Raw genomic sequence first — 21,776 nt, 5'->3', positions numbered from 1 at the left:
TGCGGGGAATTTTCTGGGGGGGAAGTTGGTCCCACTGCCTTGTAGTAAGAAGCCAACAGAAGCGAACGAACGGTGCCAGTAGTCAGTAGCTCATTGACTGGCGTTGTGATGAAGGTTAGAAATGAGCGTACTCATTCCATTTCCCTCCAAGTGCAAAGTTTGAGCTCTAATATGCTACATAAATGCGAAGGGCATGAACGCTGCCGCGATTCATTGCGAAATTATTTCCGTTTATGGAGAGGACGTAATGTCAAGACAGCATGTGACAAAATGGGTATTGAATATATTGTAAGACCATGAAGAAACTTTGCAGAGCTATCCAAACAAACGTGGTGGGATGCTTACGGCAGGAGCCTGTCTCCTTCATGGCAATGCACGTCCACACACCACTCATTCAACACAAGAGTTGTTGACTTCATTTGGTTGGGATGTGTTAAGCCACCCCTCTCGCAGCCCCAATCTCGCACCCAGTGACTTTCACCTGTTCACTAAATTGAAGGAACACCTGTGTGAAAAACACTTTTCTGACAATGACAAGGTGAAAATCGAAGTGACAAACTGGCTGAAAAAAGATGGAGGAAAACTTTTATGACACAGGCATCCCACGGATGGCAAAACTGAACTGAATTGGGATTATGTGGAAAAATAGTGTCATGCCTATGCTACAATCCTTGTAAGTTGATTAAAATATATTCATTCTTTGTATTTTTATTAAAAAAATCTTGTAACCTTACTTTCCGGATAACCCTTGTACCTTTATTAGGTCAGCCAAAAATGACAATCTGTCTTAATCTTCACATCTCTTTATTATGCACAATGAAACAAAAATCTGGTTGTTAAAAGACTGGAAAAATGGTGAGAAGACCTGTGACGGGTACAGCTGGAAAATGACTGTCTGATACCCACTCTGTTCCCATGAATGTGTCAGTTGCAGGGTGAGGGCTTGCACTGATGAAATCCCTCCCTGAAAAGGCCCAGTGTGTCAGACTGCTTCCTTTCAATATATTGCAGGTTGCTGCCCTTTCATAGAGAGTAGAATCACAGAATCATAGAGTTGGAGGAGACCTCATGGGCCATCCAGTCCAACTCCATTATGCCAAGAAGCAGGAAAATCGTATTCAAAGCACCCCCGACAGATGGCTATCCAACCTCTGTGTAAAAGTCTCCAAAGAAGGAGCCTCCACCACACTCTTGAACAGAGAGAGAGTTCCACTGCTGAACAGCTCTCACAGTCAGGAAGTTCTTCCTCATGTTTAGGTGGAATCTCCTTTCCTGGAGTTTGAAGCCATTGTTCCATTGCGTCCTAGTCTCCAGGGCAGCAGAAAACAAGCTTGCGCCCTCCTCCCTATGACTTCGCCTCACATCTTGATCCATAACCCTCATCATGTCTCATCCCAGCCTTCTCTTTTGCAGGCTAAACATGCCCAGCTCTTGAAGCCACTTCTCATAAGGCTTGTTCTCCTGACCCTTGATGCTTTTAGTCACCCCCCTCTCTTAACACATTCCAGCTTAGAGTCAACATCTCCCTTCAATTGCAGTACGCAGAATTGGGCACAGTGTGATTCCAGGTGAGGTCTGACCAAGGCAGAATAGAGGGGTAGCATGACTTCTCTGGATCTAGGCACTAGACTCCTATTGATGCAGGCCAAAATCCCATTGGCTTTTTTAGCTGCCGCATGACATTGTTGGCTCATGTTCAACTTGTCCACAAGGACTCCAAGGTCTTTTTCATACGTACTGCTATAGAACCAGGCCTCCCCCATTCTTTATCTTTGCATTTCATTGATATTTCATTGATAATTCATTGATAGGTAGTAATTCATAATGAGATTCTGTTTATACTAAAGTATTACTTTTGTTGTTCATGCCACTGCTCTCTTCAGGCATTACTCCTGTCTCTGGCACTGATGAGGAAGAGGTGCTGGATCCCAGTGGAGAGACTCTCTCTATCCTTGCAAAATTTCAGCCTCTGCTCATGGAAACAATGACAAAGAGCAAGGATGGCTTCCTTGGAGTGAGTATTACATTTAATTGTTGACTAAGACGAGAGCGAGAGAAATGACCTAATTCAAAACAATTCTAATTTCATTTATTATAGGCATGATTGTTTTAATACTTCCACTCTTTCTGTGCCATGGTATCTACAGCCTCATTGCACAAATTAAATGACAAAAAAGCATCATTGCTGTTTATCAGTCTGTTTGTGTCATCCATTGGAAATATCATAAAATGGCGTAACTCATTAGAAAAGACAGTAAAGCTGAACACAATAGGAAATGAGGAAGACAGCATACCTGAGCTTTCAAGACCTTATCATGGTTATTAATAACAGTGTTTTAGGGCTTTCCATTCATTCAGACTTGGCCATGGTGGTCCACGCTCTCATTACAACCAGGATAGGCTACTGCAACACACACTACATGGGGTTGCCTTTGAAGACTGCTTGGAAGCTTCAAATAGTCCAACGAGAGGCAGCCAGATTAATACCTGGGGCGGCATACAAGGAGCGTACAACTCCCATATTACGCCAGCTCCACTGGCTGCCAGTTTGCTACCGGGCACAATTCAAAGTGTTGACTTTGGCCTATAAAGCCCTAAATGGCCCTGGCCCAAATTACCTGTCCGAATGCATCTCTCCCTATGAACCATCGCGGAGATTAAGATCCTCCGGGGAGGCCCTGCTCTCTGTCCCACCATTGTCACAGGCGCGATTGGTGGAGGCGAGAGACAGGGCCTTCTCGGTGATTGCCCCCTGCCTATGGAACTCCCTTCCTGGTGAGTTCAGATTGGCCCCTCCCTCCTGTCCTTTAGAAGGATGGTAAAAACTTGGGACCAAGCTTTCGGGACAGGGCAATAAGGCAGTGACAGGAAACTTTACCAGGCCAATTTAGATTTGATGCAGATGACCAAGAGAGTTTTAAACAGTGTATTTTAAAAACATTTAATAAATGTTTTTAATGTTTATGCATATTTATATGAATTCTTGTCCCGGCATTAAATGTTTACTGTATATATGCTGTGCTCCGCCCTGAGTTCCCTTCGGGGTTCTTTTTTTGGTCGTGTCAGGAGTGACTTGAGAAACTGCAAGTCGCTTCTGGTGTGAGAAAATTGGCCGTCTGCAAGAACGTTGCCCAGGGGACGCCCGGATTATTTTGATGTTTTTATCATCCTTGTGGGAGGCTTCTCTCATGTCCCCGCTTGCGGAGCTGGAGCTGATAGAGGGAGCTCATCCGCCTCTACCTGGATTTGAGCCTGCGACCTGTTGGTCTTCAGTCCTGCCGGCACAGGGGTTTAACCCACTGCGCCACCGGGGGCTCCCCCTTCGGGGTGAGAAGGGCGGAATATAAATGTTTTAAATAAATGAATAAATAATAAAGTTGCCATTAGAGGGTGTATTGTTAAAAAAAATAATTTAAAAGAAATGTAATAAATATCCATGACTTACACCACCTTCTTAGTGAGCATTTTTTACCTTCCAGGTGTCCCACCTTGCTCTTTCTGGGCTCCGCAACTGGACTGCTCCAGCATCCCCTGTGAGTGTGATGTTTGCTCAGCAATTTAAGTCCTTCCTTCCTCCAAAGCATAAAGTGGAACTTGCTGATCCATGGTGGATCATTCCCAGCGAACTAAACATCTTTACTGGATACCTTCCTAACAACAGGTTTTATCCTCCAGCCCCCAGAGGCAAAGAGGTAAGACGTAAGCCTTTTACAGTGGTGTTCAAAATAAGCAGCAGCATTTGTGTGGCAGATTTGTTGTGTTCAAAGCACTTTATACACCGTAATTCAGTAGTTCATACAAGAGTCCAGGAGAAGAGTTCAGTTTGTATCTCTACGGTGTGATACAATGAGAACAGTGTTGGGCGACTGGGCTTATTAACAAAAGACCCTCCTCATAAATGTATAGCAGAGCAACTTATCAGCAGCAGCGTGACCAGTAGCTCAAAGTGATAAAAATAACAAAAATAAGAGAAATTTTATCTCTTCCATAGGAGGTTTTTCTTGAGAGGAAAATAATATGGGTGCGCTATTTACAAGAACAAGGTTTCCATGACACAAATAAATCATAGAATCAAAGAGTTGGAAGAGACCTCATGGGCCATCCAGTCCAACCCCCTGCCAAGAGCAGAATAGAGGGGTAGCATTACTTCCCTAGATCTAGACACTATGCTCCTATTGATGCAGGCCAAAATCCCATTGGCTTTTTTTGCCGCCACATCACATTGTTGGCTCATGTTTAACTTGTTGTCCACGAGGACTCCAAGATCTTTTTCACACGTACTGCTCTCGAGCCAGGCATCCCCCATTCTGTATCTTTGCATTCGTGCCAAAGTGGAGTATCTTGCATTTGTCACTGTTAAACTTCATTTTGTTAGTTTTGGCCCATCTCTCTAATCTGTCAAGATCGTTTTGAATCCTGCTCCTGTCCTCTGGAGTATTGGCTATCCCTCCCAATTTGGTGTCGTCTGCAAACTTGATGACACCAAATTGGGAGGGATAGGCAATACTCCAGAGGACAGGATCAGGATTCAAAATGATCTTGACAGATTAGAGAGATGGGCCAAAACTAACAAAATGAAGTTTAGCAGTGACAAATATCACCCTTCACGCTGGAGCTTCACACAAGAGGCCTTCTCATACTGAGGCCTACCTCACACTTTGAGGTCTAATAACATTAAGGCATATTCTCCCAAAGGGACATTCTCTCACACAGAGAAGCTTCTCTCACACACAGGCTTCTCTCAGACTGAGATGTTATTAAGCAACAGGCACATCTGCTTATATTGAACTGCAGCTTTGCTGAGTCATTGCATCCACTTAACCCTTTCAGTGCTTGGCTCACATTTTTGTAATTAGAAATACCTAGTTAATTTTTAGTATTTTTGACACAAAGCTACAGATAAAGACCAGTTTCAGGCTCTCTTATTCTGTTTATCCAGAGCTTTATTTAATTCTTGCTGATCCATGGAGTCCAGTTCAGGGTGCCTTGTTTCATAATAGTTCCAGCAAAACTGGCTTGCAGCTTGAGCAGTGGACTTATTCTGAAAACGAAAACTGTCCCCCTGTCTTGTTTGTGATGTTTTTCATTGCTTTCTGGGCCAAAGGTCTTAAAGCAGTGGTTCTCAACCTGGGGTCCACAGATGTTTTTGGCCTACAACTCCCAGAAATCCCAGCCAGTTTACCAGCTGTTAGGATTTCTGGGAGTTGAAGGCCAAAAACATCTGGGGACCCCAGGTTGAGAACCACTGTCTTAAAGGAATATAGCTAATGGGTAGAGTACAAAAGAAAAAAATTGTAGGAATGGGCAAATCAACATTGGGTTATTGCAGGTTTTTCCGGGCTATATGGCCATGTTCTGGAGGCAATTTTTCTCCTGACGTTTCGCCTACATCTATGGCAAGCATCCTCAGAGGTAATGAGGTCGCATTACCTCTGAGGATGCTTGCCATAGATGCAGGCGAAACGTCAGGAGAAAAATTGCCTCCAGAACATGGCCATATAGCACGGAAAAACCTGCAACAACCCATGGATTCCGGCCATGAAAACCTTCGACAATACATCAAATCAACATTTCTTGGGTTGCTATGAGTTTTCCAGGCTGTCTGGCCACGTTCCAGAAGCATTCTCTCCTGACATTTCACCCACATCTATGGCAGGCATCCTCAGAGGCTATGAGGTCTGTTAGAGGTTTATATATCTGTGGAATGTCCAGGATGGGAGAAAGAATTCTTCTCTGTTTGAGGCAAGTGTGAATGTTGCAATTGGCCACCTTGATTAGCATTTAATGACCTTGCAGCTTCAAGGTCTGGCTGCTTCCACACCTGCCTCAAACAGACAAGACTTCTTTCTCCCATTTGCCTAGTTTCCAACAGACCTCACAACCTCTGAGGATGCCAGCCATAGATGCAGGCGGGACATCAGGAGAGAATGCTTCTGGAACATAGCCATACAGCCCAGAAAACTCACAGCAACCCAGTGATTCCGGCCATGAAAGCCTTCAACAATACATTCAACATCTCTTCCTTGGCTGCTGTGTACACATGGAACCTGATGTGTTAAAGCCCCAGAACATGTATGTTACCATTTCAAATATTCAAGACATCAGAACATGCCAGAAGAGATTAATAAGACTCCCAGGGACAGGAAACCAGACAGGAAAGATAGCTTCTCTTAGATGCTAAGTATTAATAATTGAACCTGGACTTGGAGGAAATTAGGTTTTGGCTGTGATGCTCACTGCCTGCCTCTTTCTGTGTGCTTCCCTCTGCTTCCTTTTTTGCAGGTAATAATTCACAAACTCTTGAGTATGTTCCATCCCCGGCCGTTTGTGAAAACTCGCTTTGCCCCACAGGGAGCTGTAGCCTGTATTCAAGCAGTTGCAGATTTCTACTACAGGATTGCATTCAGGTATAGTCCCATGATGGGAGAATGTCAGTGGCTACATGCATTGGTTTTGTGTACATATGGGTGCATTGGTGTAAAATAGAGGTGGTATAATCGTCATCCTCCAGATGTGAGATGGGATATTGTATTTCTGATGGTCTTAGGAATCCCTTTGGCAGAGAATGTTAAAGATCTCTCTGCCTGTCCTTCTCTTTCTTTTTGGAAACAGACAGCGAATCCTCCCACCAAAAACCCTCCTCTGTTGTGATTGGCCGGCTTCTCAGCTGGCCCCTCAACCAAGGGGAGGGCTGTTTCTGAGACTCGAAGCAGGGAGGGGAGAGTAGGCATGCTCGGCACATGGCAGCATGGTGCACATGCATGGGAGAGGGAGAACATACAAGGCTGGAGGGAGGCTCGTGCCAGCAATTCCCTTCAAGACATGGGGGTTCTGTGTGGGAAGTTTGGCCCAATTGTATTATTTGTGGGGTTCAGAATGCTCTTTGAATGTAGGTGAGCTATAAATCCCAGCAGCTACTACTCCCGAATGTCAATGTCTATTTTCCCCAAACTACACCAGTGTTCACATATCGAGTCTTTGTGCCAAGTTTGGTCCAGATCCATCATTGTTTGAGTCCACAGTGCTTTCGGGTTGTAGGTGAACTACAACTTCAAACTCAAATTCAGTGCCCACCAAACCCTTCACGTATTTTCTGTTCGTCATGGGTGTTCTGTGTGCCACGTTTGGCCCAATTTTATCATTGGTGGAGTTCAGAATTCTCTTTGATTGTAGGTGAACTATTAATCCCAGCAACTACAACTCCCAAATGACAAAATCAATCATCCCCAACCCCACCAGTATTCAAATTTGGGTATTTGTGCCAAATTTGGTCCAGTGAATGAAAATACATCCTGCATATCAGATATTTACACTATTTCAACCAGAGAAGCCAGCCATAGCAGAGCACCTGATGAACCAACCTGGACACAGCATATTGTTTGATAACGCAGAAATGCTGGACCACTCTAACAACCACCTTGTCAGACTACACAGAGAAGCCATTGAAATCCACAAGCATGTGGACAATTTCAACAGAAAGGAGGAAACCATGAAAATGAACAAAATCTGGCTACCAGTATTTAAAAAACCTCTAAAATTACAACAGCAAAACAACAGAGAGGAAACAATAACCACAATATTCCAGGTGTGGTTAGACCACATCTGGAATATTGTGTCCAATTCTGGGCACCACAATTCAAGAGAGATATTGACAAGCTGGAATGTGTCCAGAGGAGGGCGATTAAAATGATCAAGGGTCTGGAGAACAAGCCCTATGAGGAGCGGCTTAAGGAGCTGGGCATGTTTAGCCTGAAGAAGAGAAGGATGAGAGGAGATATAATAGCCATGTATAAATATGTGAGAGGAAGCCACAGGGAGGAGTGAGCAAGCTTGTTTTCTGCTTCCCTGGAGACTAGGACGCGGAGCAATGGCTTCAAACTACAAGAGAGGAGATTCCATCTGAACATGAGGAAGAACTTCCTGACTGTGAGAACTGTTCAGCAGTAGAACTCTCTGCCCCGGAGTGTGGTGGAGGCTCCTTCTTTGGAAGCTTTTAAACAGAGGCTGTATGGCCGTCTGTCAGGGGTGATTTGAATGCAATATTCCTGCTTCTTGGCAGGGGGTTGGACTGGATGGCCCATGAGGTCTCTTCCAACTCTTTGATTCTATGATTCTATGATCTAATCACCTCTCAACAAAAGATTGCCCCAGGCTCTGCCAGGCCATCAAATGCTAATCAAGGTGGTCAGTTGAAACATTCACACCTAGCTCCAGCAGACAAGTTCTTTGCCCCACCCTGGTCATTCCACAGATATATAAACCCACTTTTCTAGTTCCAACAGACCTCACTACCTCTGAGGACGCTTGCCAAAGATGCAGGCGAAACGTCAGGAGAGAATGCCTCTAGAACATGGACATATAGCCCAAAAAAACCTACAACAACCCAGTGATTCTGGCCATGAAAGCCTTCGACAATACATCACTGTTCATAACAATAGTAAAATTACAGTTATGAAGTAGCAAAGGAAATAAATTTATGGTTGGGGGTCACCACAACATGAGGAACTGTATTAAGGGGTCACGGCATTAGGAAGGTAGTTCACTTGCAAAGAGCATTTTGAACCCCACCAACAATAGAATGGGGCCAAACTTCCCACACAGAACCCCCATGACCAACAGGAGGGTCCGTTGATCCCTTTTCTGGTCTCTTTCCTCTGGCAAGCAAAGGCTTTCAAACAGGTTTTCAGACTTGAGCTGCTTCTGGGCGAGGAATGTACAGTGGCGGTGCTGTTTTCTCTATGTACTGTGCATTTGATGTGTTTTAAATTGTTTTTAATTTAATGTTTTGATAGGCTTAGCTTTTTAAAATTTTGTACCCTATTTTGTTCTGCCAGTTTTATTTTAATTGACGGTGTAAATTACTTTGGGATCCCATATTGGGAAAAAGAGAGGATGTAAACCAAATAAATGAATGAGCATCCTTTATAGTACTGATGATATAACATCAAAGTCATCACAAAAAACCACAGGCAGGTAATTGAATTTGCAAATTCTGGCAGAAGAGCGAATGTAGTATATCATCAAGAGTTGCATGGGACTCTTGAATAAAACCTGGACCACTCATCCAAAGGAAAAGACTATTAGCTGTGTGTTAAAAAGTCGTCGAGACTCTCTCAACCATGTTACAGCCTCGTGCTTGGCTTCTTTCTTCCCTCCCTTTGGGGCACTTATGGCTGTCTTTTCTTCCAGAATCCATGCTGAGTTTCAGTTGAATGAGCCCCCAGATTTCCCATTCTGGTTTTCGCCTGCACAGTTCACAGGCTACATTGTCCTCTCCAAAGATGCTTCTCATGTTCGGGAATTCAAGCTGTTTGTTCCTAACAATAGGTAAGCTTGCTTCACTTCTGGCGCTTACTTCTGAAAATACCTTTTTGTACCAAAAATGAAATTTAATCTATTGTATTTTTGCCAAGTGATCTCGTTCACCCTCTATGGCCCCATTTGTACTGACCACTTAGCTCAGCATAGATTTTGATCAGCCCCGTAGTGAGCACACCTGATTTGCTTGGATCATGCAGGTACTGAGCGCAACTTGCAGGGTTGTTCAGAACCTGAGATTTTGTCATAAGTATCCTGGATGTGGATGAAGTACAGGTCTGCAGCTTGCGTGTCCTAGACTCATCGCTATCGCTTGAAGCACAGGCGTTGGCGGTGGCTAGGAGGGCTTTTGCACAATTGAAGCTCGTTCACCAGCTGCGACCGTACCTCGTGAAGGTGGATCTGGCCATGGTGGTCCACGCCTTAGTCACCTCCAGATTGGATTACTGCAATGCACTCTACGTGGTGCTGCCCTTGAAGACGGCTCGGAAATTTCAATTGATCCGACAGGCAGCAGCCAGATTACTAACTGGAGTGACTTACAGGGAGCAGTCAACCCCCCTGTTTAAAGAGCTCCATTGGCTGCTGTTCATTTTCCGGTCCCAATTCAAGGTGCAGGTTCTCACCTACAAAGCCCTGAACGGTTTGGGACCCGTCTACCTGAGTGACCGCATTTCTATTGACAAACCCACACGATCTCTTCGATCATCAGAAGAGGCCCTGCTCTCGCTCCCACCCCCTTCACAGGCGTGTATGGTTGGAACAAGGGAGAGGGCCTTTTCTGTGGTGGCCCCCCGACTCTGGAACTCACTCCCCAGGGATATCAGACAAGCCCCCACGTTGGCAGTCTTTAGGAGGAGCTTGAAAATGTGGCTGTTCCAGTGTGCCTTCCCTGAATAAAGGACTCAGTGCCCTGATCTGACTAATTCTCTGCCATATGTCCTCTGAAGCACTTTATCTACCCATTGGATTGATCGCCCCACATTATCCTCTAAAATCCTCCTGTTTAGACATAGTTTATTTCTGTTCACGCCAGTATTTTAAAATTTTTAATTGATTACATCTGGCCCTGCCCACAGTGTTTCAATTTTTTTATGTGTTATTGCTTATATGTTATTTATAATATTGTATTGTGTTTTAGTTGCTTATTTGCTTTGTTATTTTATCAATGTACAGGGTGAGGCAGCATAAGTTCCTTTTTTCAAAACTTAATAAAACCCATTGTATGAATCAGAAATGTATATTTTTTAAAGTTTTGTTTTACGTAGTTTTGAAGATCAAATTAGGTCGGTGACGTCCCCCATTCTCCATTCTCCATACACCCGAGTAAACCGATTTCTGGCATTTTTCATGACTCTTGCCAGCATTGCAGGCGTTATGTTTGCAATTTCTTCCTGGATGTTGGTCTTCAAATCTTGTAGGGTCCTTGGACGGTTCACATAAACACAGGTTTTCAAAAAAACCCATAGAAAAAAATCACAAGGGGCCAAATCTGGAGAGCGGGCCGGCCACTCCAAATCCGCTCGAAAAGTAGGCCTCAACAGCAAAAGCACGCTCTTCATTGTTCCAACGCATGATGGTGACTGAACTGTGTCAGGACAAAACTTTATACTCCCGCCTCTCGAACAAGACCACTAGCGCTCCTCTACGTCTTCAACCGACTGAATGGCACACATTTTTTAAAAAAGAAGTTATGCTGCCTCACCCTGTATTTGTTGAGCTTGGCCTCATGTAAGCCACCCCAAGTCCCCTGGGGAGATGGTGACAGGGTATAAATAAGGTTTTATTTTTCTATATTATTATTATTTTATTGGCCGTACACATATGCAAATTTGTCATCTGCACATTTGATTATTTGTGATTTGATTAAAACATTCTCTCTAGGAATCTCTGTTGTATCCTAGGAGTAGGAACACCTCTGTACTTAATCACCACACTAGTTCAATAAAGTCAGCAAGCAGTTTATTGAAGAATATATAAAAGCAAAGCAATAAAAATGGTAAAAACAGTACAGTCCAAAGACATGAAATAGTCCATCAACTTCAAGGTACAAAGATAAAAACACAAAATCCAAAGATGCAAAATCCAGGTAAAGAAGACAGCATGAAAATCACAGAACTCCAGAATAATCTCTTGAACTTTGCAGACTTGCAACATGAAACTAGAAATTCCCTTGGCAAAAAACCTGAAGCAAGATGTTCTTGAAATGCCACCGTTGCCCAAACTAATCTAAAATCTTTTCCTTGTCTCATATACTGCTTTTCCTGTCTCATGGACCATCAAGAAATGAGTTCATTTACCTTTACAACCAGATAAGGGCCTGTTTTCTCTCTTTTCTAATAGACGCAATGACCTTCGGCGAACTTGGAAACTCTCCCTAAGGTTATAGAAGTTTTGTCTTCTATCTTTTAGCTCATTAATCTCTGCACCTGACAATTCAACCTCTGAAGACAGTTCCCAAGAGAAAGGCTGCCCTGGGCCTCCTTCAGGAATTTGGCCTTCAGAGTCTACAGGAAAGACACAATGTTCATTTTCAAGACTTGAACCTCAGGTCTTTCAGCAAGTCCAGTACTCAAAATCTCAGGCTCAGCAAAACTATCATCCCTAGTGACATCAGACACAATCATTGGCTGAACTACAATAATCTCTAGGTTTTCCAGTGAGGTTCTGCCATCAACTTCAGGTGGAGTTGTGTTGGTGAACCTAGAGATTCCTAGGACTTCACCACATTAGTTAAATTCCACTGAATTCTACACTTAAAATTTGGGACTCCAATGGTGTTACTACATTAGTTTTGGTTAAAGTGTAGTTTTTCAGTCTTTTAAATGTAGGGGTCAGCAGTCTTTTTCAACATATCAGGAAGAGGTGAGGAAATTGATTTTTCTCAATTCTCCCATTTTATTTTTTTTTTGGCCAGATTTCTAATGAAGTAGCATTCGTTGCTCCCAGGTAAAAATGTGGGAGGAGCTAAAACACCCACTCTGGTTAGGAAGACTTCTGTCACCGCCATTTCCTAGGTCTTTGCCAAAACAAGTTCTTTTTTTAAAAAATAGCCTTGGAAATAAGCCCCACTGACTTCAATTAAACTCCAGCACCTTCCAGGGCTGTCTGGCCATCTTCCAGAAGCATTATCCCCTGATGTTTCACCCACATCAGTGGCAGGCATCCTCTGTGGGAAGTGAGAATGTCTCAATTGGTGACTTGGATTAGCATTGAATAGCCTTGCAGCTTCAAAGCCTCACTGCCATAATGTAATGATCCAAGTATCCAGATCTTTGGGATTCAGAAGCTAGATTATATGGCAGTGTAGATGGGGGTCCCCCTTATCCTCTGTTTGGATATCAGTAAGCATGCCAATGACTTAAATCAAGAAAGAGCTTCCTAAGATCTACAGCGATACTTGCAGGAACACCTCAGCAAGTGAGAGTCCAAAAGTGGCAGGCTAAAACCCAGAACCTCAATCAGTGGCTGAGACCGGATGAGAGACTCTGTCCTGGGCACACAGAAGACTGGGCGACTTGGAAGGTGCTGAACAGACTGCGCTCTGGCACCACGAAAAGCAGAGCCAACCTGAAGAAATGGGGCTACAAAGTGAAGTCCACAACATGCGAGAGTGGAGAAGAGCAAACCATAGACCACCTACTACAATGCAGTCTGAGCCCTGCCACATGGAGGACCTTCTTATAGTAACACCAGAGGCACTCCCAAGTGGCCAAATTTTTAACTTTGTTTGTGGTTTTTTATACATTATAACTGTATTCTAAATTTGCTTCTGGAATGATAAATAAATACATTTACAGTTGGCCCTTTCTGAGGAGTAACAAATTAAAACCCAGGTTTAAAAAAAACATATTCTTCCATATTAAAAATGTGTTTCTGATGGTGCCAGTTCTTCTTCTCTGCAGGTCTCTCAACGTAGACATGGAATGGCTGTACGGTGCCCTTGAGAGCAGCAACATGGAAGTAGATATAGGATACTTGCCTCAGGTAAGTAGAAACAATTGCATTTGGAACAAATTTCTGATAGGTTTTTCTGATTCTGGTGTATTTGATAGCCTGGTTTTTATAAGAACCATTGCACATGCAGTGTGTGTGGCCTAGGATAATTATTTCTCTTAGGTTTCCCCTGCTAACAAAAAAGTACACCTAAATGCAACTAATCATTTATAGACTAAAGAGGAGAAAGAAGAAGAAGAGGAGGAGCAGGAACGGGTGGAGGGGGAGGAGAAACAACTGGAAAAGCTGACACGATACAAAGATTGAACTGCAAAGACTCTGGCACAAGCGAATAAAGGTGGTCCCAGTGGTGATTGGCACACTGGGTGCAGTGCCTTGGCCTGCACTTAAACACAATCGGCGCTGACAAAATTAGCATCTTCAAGCTGCAGAAAGCCACCTTACTGGGATCTGCGCACATTATTTGCCGATAAAGGTGATCTCAGTGGTGATCGGTACACTGGGTGCAGTGCCTAAAGACTTTGTCCTGCACTTAAAAACAATCGGCACTGACAAAATTACCATCTGTTACCTGCAAAAGACCACCCTACTCGGATCTGCATGCATTATTCGCCAATACATCACTCAGTCATAGACACTTGGGACGTGTCCGACGTGTGATCAAAATTCAAAAGCCAGCATAGTAATCTTGTTTTCTGTATACTAATCTTGTTATGTATCAAGTAATAATAACTACCAGTACTACAACCAAACTGGCTGGACATTCACAAACAGTTCTGTTTTGGTTGCAAAATGGGATATAAAGGATCATTTGTTTTAATGCAGGAAGAAAGCCATAGAAATGGCCTTTAGAGCTGAGCTTTGCCCACCCCTGATTTAGGCAATGATTCTGGTTAGTGGTTGGCAGAACCATTGTCTTATCTTTTAATATGAGCACCACAGTGAGCCCAGAGTGTCAGGAATTACTGCATTGTTTACAGTGGTTTTGCGCATGTAATTTTTGTTTTTTGGCTTTTAAAGTCTTTTCTGCTGTGTTTTTCAGTGTTTTTATGAGTGATGGTCACTCGCTGGCCTGATAGGTGTATTGCGTCCAAATTTGGTGTCAATTCGCCCAGTGGTTTTTGAGTTACGTTAATCCCACAAACGAACATTACATTTTTATTTATATAGACTAGCCATCCCCTGCCACACGTTGCTGTGGCCCACATGGGGGTTCTGTGTGGGAGATCGTTGGTTCATCTGGAGAGGCCCTGCTCACGATTCCACCTGCGTCGCAGGCTCGTTTGGTGGGGACGAGAGACAGGGCCTTCTCTGTGGTTGCCCCCCGACTTTGGAACACCCTCCCCAAAGACATCAGACTAGCACCCACGTTGGCAGTCTTTAGGAAGAACTTGAAGACCTAGCTATTCCGATGTGCCTTTCCAGAATAGGATAACCTCCAGCACTACGTCCCAGAAGCACTTTATTAGAGTTTAAGACTCTCTGCACATTGCACTTGCCCAGAATCCCAACACATCACCTCTCACACCCAGCACTTTTTAACCTGTACCCTTCATTGGCCCGGCCCTGGTTTTATTGCGTAATAGTGTTATTTTTTGTTTTTGTTATTGCTTATGTTTTTAATTTGCTTTGCATTGTATTGTTATTGTCTGTTGTTGATGTTGTGTTGAGGCCTTGGCCTTTGTAAGCCGCATAGAGTCCTCCGGGAGATGCTAGCGGGGTACAAATAAAGTTTAATAATAATAATAATAATTATTATTATTATTATTATTATTGTTGGGATTCAGAATGCTCTGTGATTGTAGGTGAACTATAAATCCCAGCAACTACAACTCCCGAATGTCAAGATTCTATTTTCCCAAACTCTACCAGTGTTCACATTTGGGCATATTGAGTATTCGTGTAGAGTTTGGTCCAGATCCATCATTGTTTGAGTTCACAGTGATCTCTGGATGTAAGTGAACTACAGCTCCAAAACCAAAGGACACTGCCCACCAAACCCTTCCAGTATTTTCTGTTGGTCATGGGAGAACTGTGTGCCAAGTTTGGTCCAATCCTATTGTCGGTGGGGTTCAGAATGCTCTTTGATTGTAGGTGAACTATAAATCCCAGCAACTACAGCTTCCAAATGACAAAATCAATTTTTTTTGAGTGAAGAACATACATGGGGTGATTAGGTATCTTGTGTCCAAATTTGGTGTCAATTCGTCCAGTGGTTTTTGAGTTCTGTTAATCCCACAAACGAACATTATACTTTATTTATATAGATTTCTGCTCCTTTCATTCCATCTGCCACTCCTTCCCTGTCGCTGACCATGGCATATGTTCTGTATCAGAAACTTGAGCAATTTTCTGAATTAGCACCCCAACTTGAATCTAAAATTGACCAAAAATTGATTTGTAATCCTTTTGGTACTACTGTTGGAGAATGGTCGCTGGTCAAAAGAAGGTTGGGAACCACTGCTCTAGCAGCATCCAGCTCTAGCTCCTCCCGAAAAAAATACAGAGGTCTTTGTCATAGCAAATGCGGAAGATGTTTAGAGCAGTTGTGCCTTTTTTCTCCTTGTTTTATTCAGATGGAGCTGGAATCTTTGGGACCTTCCGTTCCTTCCGTCATCCACGATGAAAATGGGAATGTGATTGACAGCAGAGGAGGGGACCCGATTCAGTTTGTCTTTGAAGAGATTTCCTGGCAGAGAGAAATAAACTGGGAAGAGGCGGTCAGCAAACTGGAAATTGCCATGTATCCGTTTAAAAAAGTATGAAAAGAGTATGTCCTTAGTGTGTCCTTGTGGTTACATTATTGTCTTTACTTCCATTAAGGAGAACAAAGCTGAATTTCCGGGTGTTGTTTGGCAGTAGCAAAAGTGAACAAGGATTCATTTGACTTTAATGCCACCTGCTAACAAAGTGTCTCATCCGTTTTATCCAAGACTGGTGTCTTTTCAATGGAGTACATTTTCTTGAAGGATAGGTAGAAGCATTGGCTAAGGTCAAGGAAGAAGTTTGTAGCTGGGCTAACATCTTTTAGGTGCAGATGGGACTTTGAATGCTGTATCATCCATCCTCGGCTTTATCAGGAATCCCTGGTGCCATTTGGAAAGCGGTAAATTATACCTCTGTGCGCATTTTCCTGCAGTGAGCGGAGAGAGGATTGCAGCAGTCTCAGCACTGCATTTTCCTTATCTACAGGAAACACAGAAGGCCTGTGCATTTTGGGAACTAGAAAAAGGAGTAAATTGAAAATGTGGGGTATTAAACGTGATCCCCTGTTACTGCAGCAGCCAGAAACAGCTCTATCTAATGATCTTAATAAATGGGGTAGGAAGAAGTTTTTAAATTCATGTTAGAAGACATTGCTTGGGAATAGCTAACTCTCTGAGAAGACATTGCTTGGGAATAGCTAACTCTCTGAGAATGCTGCTTTCTCTCTGAGAATGCTGCTTTCTCTCTTGAGAAAGCAGCATTTCTATGTGTCTTTCTTGTGATCTTCAAAGTTGTAACTAACACATGTATCCTTAATAATAATAATAATAATAATAATAATAATAATAATAGATGGAAAACAACTGGAAAAGCTTACATGATATAAGGATTTAAAGATCGAACTGCAAAGACTCTGGCATAAGCCAGTCAAGGTGGTCTCAGTGGTGATCGGTACACTGAGTGCAGTGCCTAAGGACCTTGGCCTGCACTTAAAAACAATCGGCACTGACAAAATTACCATCTGTCAGCTGCAAAAGGCCACCCAACTCGGATCTGCATGCATTATTCGCCGATACATCACATAGTCCTACACCAGTGGTTCTCAACTTGGGGCCCCCAGATGTTTTTGGCCTTCAACTCCCAGAAATCCTAACAACTGGTAAACTGGCTTGGATTTCTGGGAGTTGTAGGCCAAAACGCCTGGGGACCCACAGGTTGAGAACCACTGTCCTAGACACTTGGGAAGTGCCAACATAGTAATTTTGTTTGCTGTGTACTAATCTTGTTATGTATGAAATAATAATAATGATAATAACAGTTCCATCTTTTCTCCTGCCTATGTCATCAGTTGGGAGCCCCCTCCCCTAGCACCAACTGCTGTTCTGGGCCAGAGTGAAGAGAGAGGGGGGCAGAAGATGGTTCCATCTTGTCTCCTGTGCCTTACTTATAATATAATATAATATAATATAATATAATATAATATAATATAATATAACATAATACAATATAATATAATATAATATAATAATGTATTGTATATACATATAATATTTATAATATTATAATGTAATACAATATAATAATACTACTAATAAAATATAATTATATATTTTATATTACATGTAATATTACTCATAATATTACAATATAATGGTATAGTACAATATAGTAATATATAATACTGATGTTGTACTATGCAAATATTATAATATATTGTATGTATATATATCTTGTAAGCCGCTCTTAGTCCCCTTCAGGGTGAGAAGGACGGCATATAAATGTCGTAAATAAATAAATAAAAAATATTATTATTTATTTATTTATATTCCGCCCTATCTCCCCAAAGTGACCTAGTCACAAAAAAGACAAATATTCAATGCCTGAACATAACAACTAATAAACACATAATAACAAAAATTAAACTACACAGCATATAAAACCAATTTTAACTTAGCAAATTAGAAGTAGATTTAGACACAACCTATTATATTAAACATAAAACAAACATGAGGGTGCTTTGAATGCAGTTTTCCTGCTTCTTGGCAGAGAGTTGGACTGGATGGCCCATGAGGTCTCTTCCAACTCTATGATTCTATAAGCAGAAGCGTCAATTTTGCAGAGTCAACAGTGTTCCTTGGGTGCATATAAGTTGATAATTGCTCAAGATGTCAACTGAGCTAGCGGGGCAGATAGGATCCAAGTATGGATTGCAGATGTTATTCAGAGGTATAATGGCAATATCACTCATTATCTATTCCTCCTCCTCGTAAGCCAGTGAGCAGAAGTAAGGTACGATCATTAGTTCTTAGGGAGGGAGTTCTAGAAGTTGGGGCCACCATGGACAAGGCCCTTTCTCTTGTTCCTACCAGCCTCGCTTGAGATGGAGGCAAGACTGAGAGCAGGGCCTCCTCTGATGACCGTAGTGTCCAAGTTGTAGTGGGAGATGTGGTTCATCAAATAGCCAGGATCCAGGTCATTTAAAAAAAAATACTTCTCCCAATTAGGGATAAGTGAAGGGATGTGAAGAATATTTCTTTCCCTTCATATCCTTGAAAAATGGTATGCTGGCATTTGGGTCATCCCAGTGGGGATACAAAGTTCTTTGCAGTTTGGGAAATCTGTCAAAACTATGCAGAAATACAATTGGTGTTAATGTGTTTCTGTAAAAGAGACAATATCTTTGCTTTAAAACTACTGAATTCTCTCCCCCTCCCAATGTATTTTTGTGCCAACAAATTGTTCCAAAAGACATGCAAAGTGGAAATAGTGGCTGAAAACTAAAGTACAATCCACATCCCCACAGGAAATACATTGCATGCAATAGTAAATCCTATTGAATGAATGCCTACTGGAAGAAACATAACAATGCTTTCTGGTGCCCTCCGTCTCCTTATGAGTCATCCCTCTGCTCCATCTCCCTATATTTCTTCTCCTTATCTTCTTTTGGTGGGGAGGAATCTGTCTGCTGAATGACAAAGTAGCAAAGCGGCAAAGCTGCTTCTTATCAAACTATGCAGTTCACTGCTGTGGCCTTCATTTTAGTTCAAAATGTTGGGTGAGTGGGCTTATTAACAAAAGACCTTCCCCATAAATGCAGAGTGACCAGTCACCCAAAGTGATAAAAAGGACTAAAACATACAGACCAATGTTATACCTTCCATAGGAGGATTTTCTTCATAGTAAAATAATATGGTTGCACTATTTACAAGAACAAGGTTGCTATAACACAAATAAAGTCCTTTATACTTCCTTCTTTGCTTCCATGCTGGGCTTCTTTCTCATGCAGATAAAAAAGCTTTGCTCTCACAGAGCCTCTTCTCGCACTAAACTTGCACAGGAGATTCACACAGTAGCCTTTTACACTCAGCAGCCTTTACATGAGGCCTTCAACTTGGGGCTTCTCTCACCGAAGCCTTCTCATACCAGGCCTTTTCACACACTGAGGACTAGTAATTTATTTATTTATTTACTTTATTTCTATACCACTTTTCTCAGCCCTTAGGCTACTCAAAGCGGTTTACATAGTACAAATTATCACAAGACAGTATCATAGGCAAATTAAAACAGATTATACATAACAGTCAATATCAATAAACAATCATTATCATAGCGCCTCAACAACAATCAGAATCCATTCTCGTAATCCTTTGTTCCATATTCCTATGTTCGATTGCACCGTGTTCCTATATTCAATTACACTGTTTAGCCAAATGCTTGTTCGAAAAACCAGGTCTTCACCTTCCTCCGAAACGCCAACAGTGAAGGGGCCTGTCTGATGTCTGCAGGTAGGGCATTCCACAGCCGAGGGGCCACCACCGAGAAGGCCCTGTCTCTCATCCCCGCCAGGCGCGCCTGTGATGCAGGATTGAGAGCAGGGCCTCCCCAGACGATCTTAGTGTCCTGGTCAGTTCATAGGTGGAGATGCGTTCGGAGAGGTAAGTAGGGCCGGAACCGTTTAGGGCTTTATAGGCTAACGCCAGCACTTTAAATTGTGCCCGGTAGCAAATTGGCAGCCAGTGGAGCTGGTGCAACAGAGGAGTGGTATGCTCCCTGAGTGCCGCTCCTGTTAGTAACCTGGCTGCCGAGTGCTGGACCATTTGAAGCTTCCGAGCAGTCTTCAAGGGCAACCCCACGTAGAGAGCGTTGCAGTAGTCTAGACGGGATGTAACCAGAGCGTGGACCACGGTGGCTAAGTAACACTGAGGCTTACCTCACACTGAGGCTTCTCTCAGACTGAGGCCTCTTTCAGCCTGAAGCCTCTTCATACTGAAGGCAACTAACACTGAGGCGTACTAAGTTACAGGCACAGCTTCTTATATTGAACTGCAGCCTTTGTTGAGTCCTTGCATCCATTTAACCCTTTCAGTGCTTGACTCACATTTTTGTAATTGAAAATATCTAGTTAATTTTTGATATTTTTGACACAAAACATTTCCCTCTAAGCAACAGGGTCACTGAGGGCAACCATTCAGATGTCAACTCTAATGTATTTATTTATTTACATCATTTCTACCCCGCCCTTCTCAACCTCCGGGGGGGGGGGGGGGGGCTCAGAGCGGCTTTCACTGGCAACAATTCAATGCCGTATCACATATGACAAATACAACAGCAATATAAAACAATAAATAAAACAATAGCTTTAAAACAGTTAAAACATTATTATCACAATCATGTAGCCATTTCCATTATTATCACAATCATGTAGTCCAGTTAAACATCCAAAGTGCTGCCATGCCTGCTGGCCAGAAGCCTAGTTCCAAAACCATGATTTCAGTTTCTTCCTAAAGGAAAGGAGGGATGAAGCCGACCTGATCTCGCTGGGGAGCAAATTCCACAGGCGGTGGGGGGATGGGTCACCACCGAGAAGGCCCTGCCCCTCGTCCCCACCAGATGCGTTTGCGAAGCTTGTAGGACCGAGATCAGGGTCTCCCATGTTGATCTTAAACTATGAGGTGGAACATAGAGGGAGATAAGCTGGGCCGGAGCCGTATAGGGCTTTATAGGCCAAGACCAGCACTTTGAATTGGGCTCGGAAATGGACCGGCGGACAGTAGACTGGAATGGTGGGATGGTATATGAGGGGTTCAGCTCACTTCATTGCTCTTCCTGCCTTTCTGTGAAGCCCCAAACAGTCACAAACTGTGGTCTCGTTCTGAGGAAGCTGTTTTGAATTTAAATGATGCAAGGATGCAGTCTCAACTACTGCTGAAGTCGTAACCCTTCAATTCCATAGGAGTTTTCAACTGCTTCCATCCCTGCAGAATCCATCTGCCTCTCCAGCTTTGCTTGGGGCCCCTCTGTGTTGTATTGCCTTGCAAAGGAGTGCAGAGGTGCCCCAGGCATCTGCTCAGTGATCCCTGACTAGTGGCACCATGGTGTACATACAGTCTCCTCTGTCCTTATTCTACATCTGATTTGGTTTCAGCCTCTTTTGTTTCTTTCTCTGCTTTCAGGTTTCCTACCTTCCTTTTACTCGAGCCTTTGAGAGAGCAAAATCTGAAAGTAAACTTGTACACTCCATATTGTTGTGGGGTGCACTGGATGATCAGTCATGCTGAGGTAAGAGATGTAGTTCTTGTTTGGAACACCTTTTCAGGGAGCTTGTTGTGATGTCCCAAGCTGCCCCCTCGCACATAACCAGAGGAAGATAATGTAGTGGATAAATTAATATTAGTTTAAGAGATAATTCGCATATTTTTAAAGTTGTGATCTGCTTTAAGTCCCGAACCTGTGTAAAAAGCAGGGAAGGAAGGAAGGAAAGAAGGATATTTCACCCCCTCTCATAGGTTCCCTGT

The 21,776-nt window shown here is 42.9% G+C and overlaps 1 protein-coding gene across 1 annotated transcript in view; it reads left to right on the top strand.

The window, feature by feature from the left end:
- SELENON (selenoprotein N) overlaps positions 1–21,776 on the top strand; it is a 61,866-nt gene that overhangs the window by 27,522 nt on the left and 12,568 nt on the right. The window contains exons 3-9 of the mRNA XM_060784443.2: positions 1,884–2,014; positions 3,480–3,692; positions 6,283–6,407; positions 9,190–9,327; positions 13,224–13,305; positions 15,852–16,034; positions 21,435–21,540. Coding sequence (XP_060640426.2) covers positions 1,884–2,014; positions 3,480–3,692; positions 6,283–6,407; positions 9,190–9,327; positions 13,224–13,305; positions 15,852–16,034; positions 21,435–21,540 — 978 coding nt within the window. The remainder of the gene's footprint in view (positions 1–1,883; positions 2,015–3,479; positions 3,693–6,282; positions 6,408–9,189; positions 9,328–13,223; positions 13,306–15,851; positions 16,035–21,434; positions 21,541–21,776) is intronic.

This window comes from Anolis sagrei, chromosome X, assembly GCF_037176765.1.
Source record: "Anolis sagrei isolate rAnoSag1 chromosome X, rAnoSag1.mat, whole genome shotgun sequence".
Lineage (NCBI taxonomy): Eukaryota > Metazoa > Chordata > Lepidosauria > Squamata > Dactyloidae > Anolis > Anolis sagrei.
This window is presented reverse-complemented; position numbering and strand designations above follow the sequence as displayed.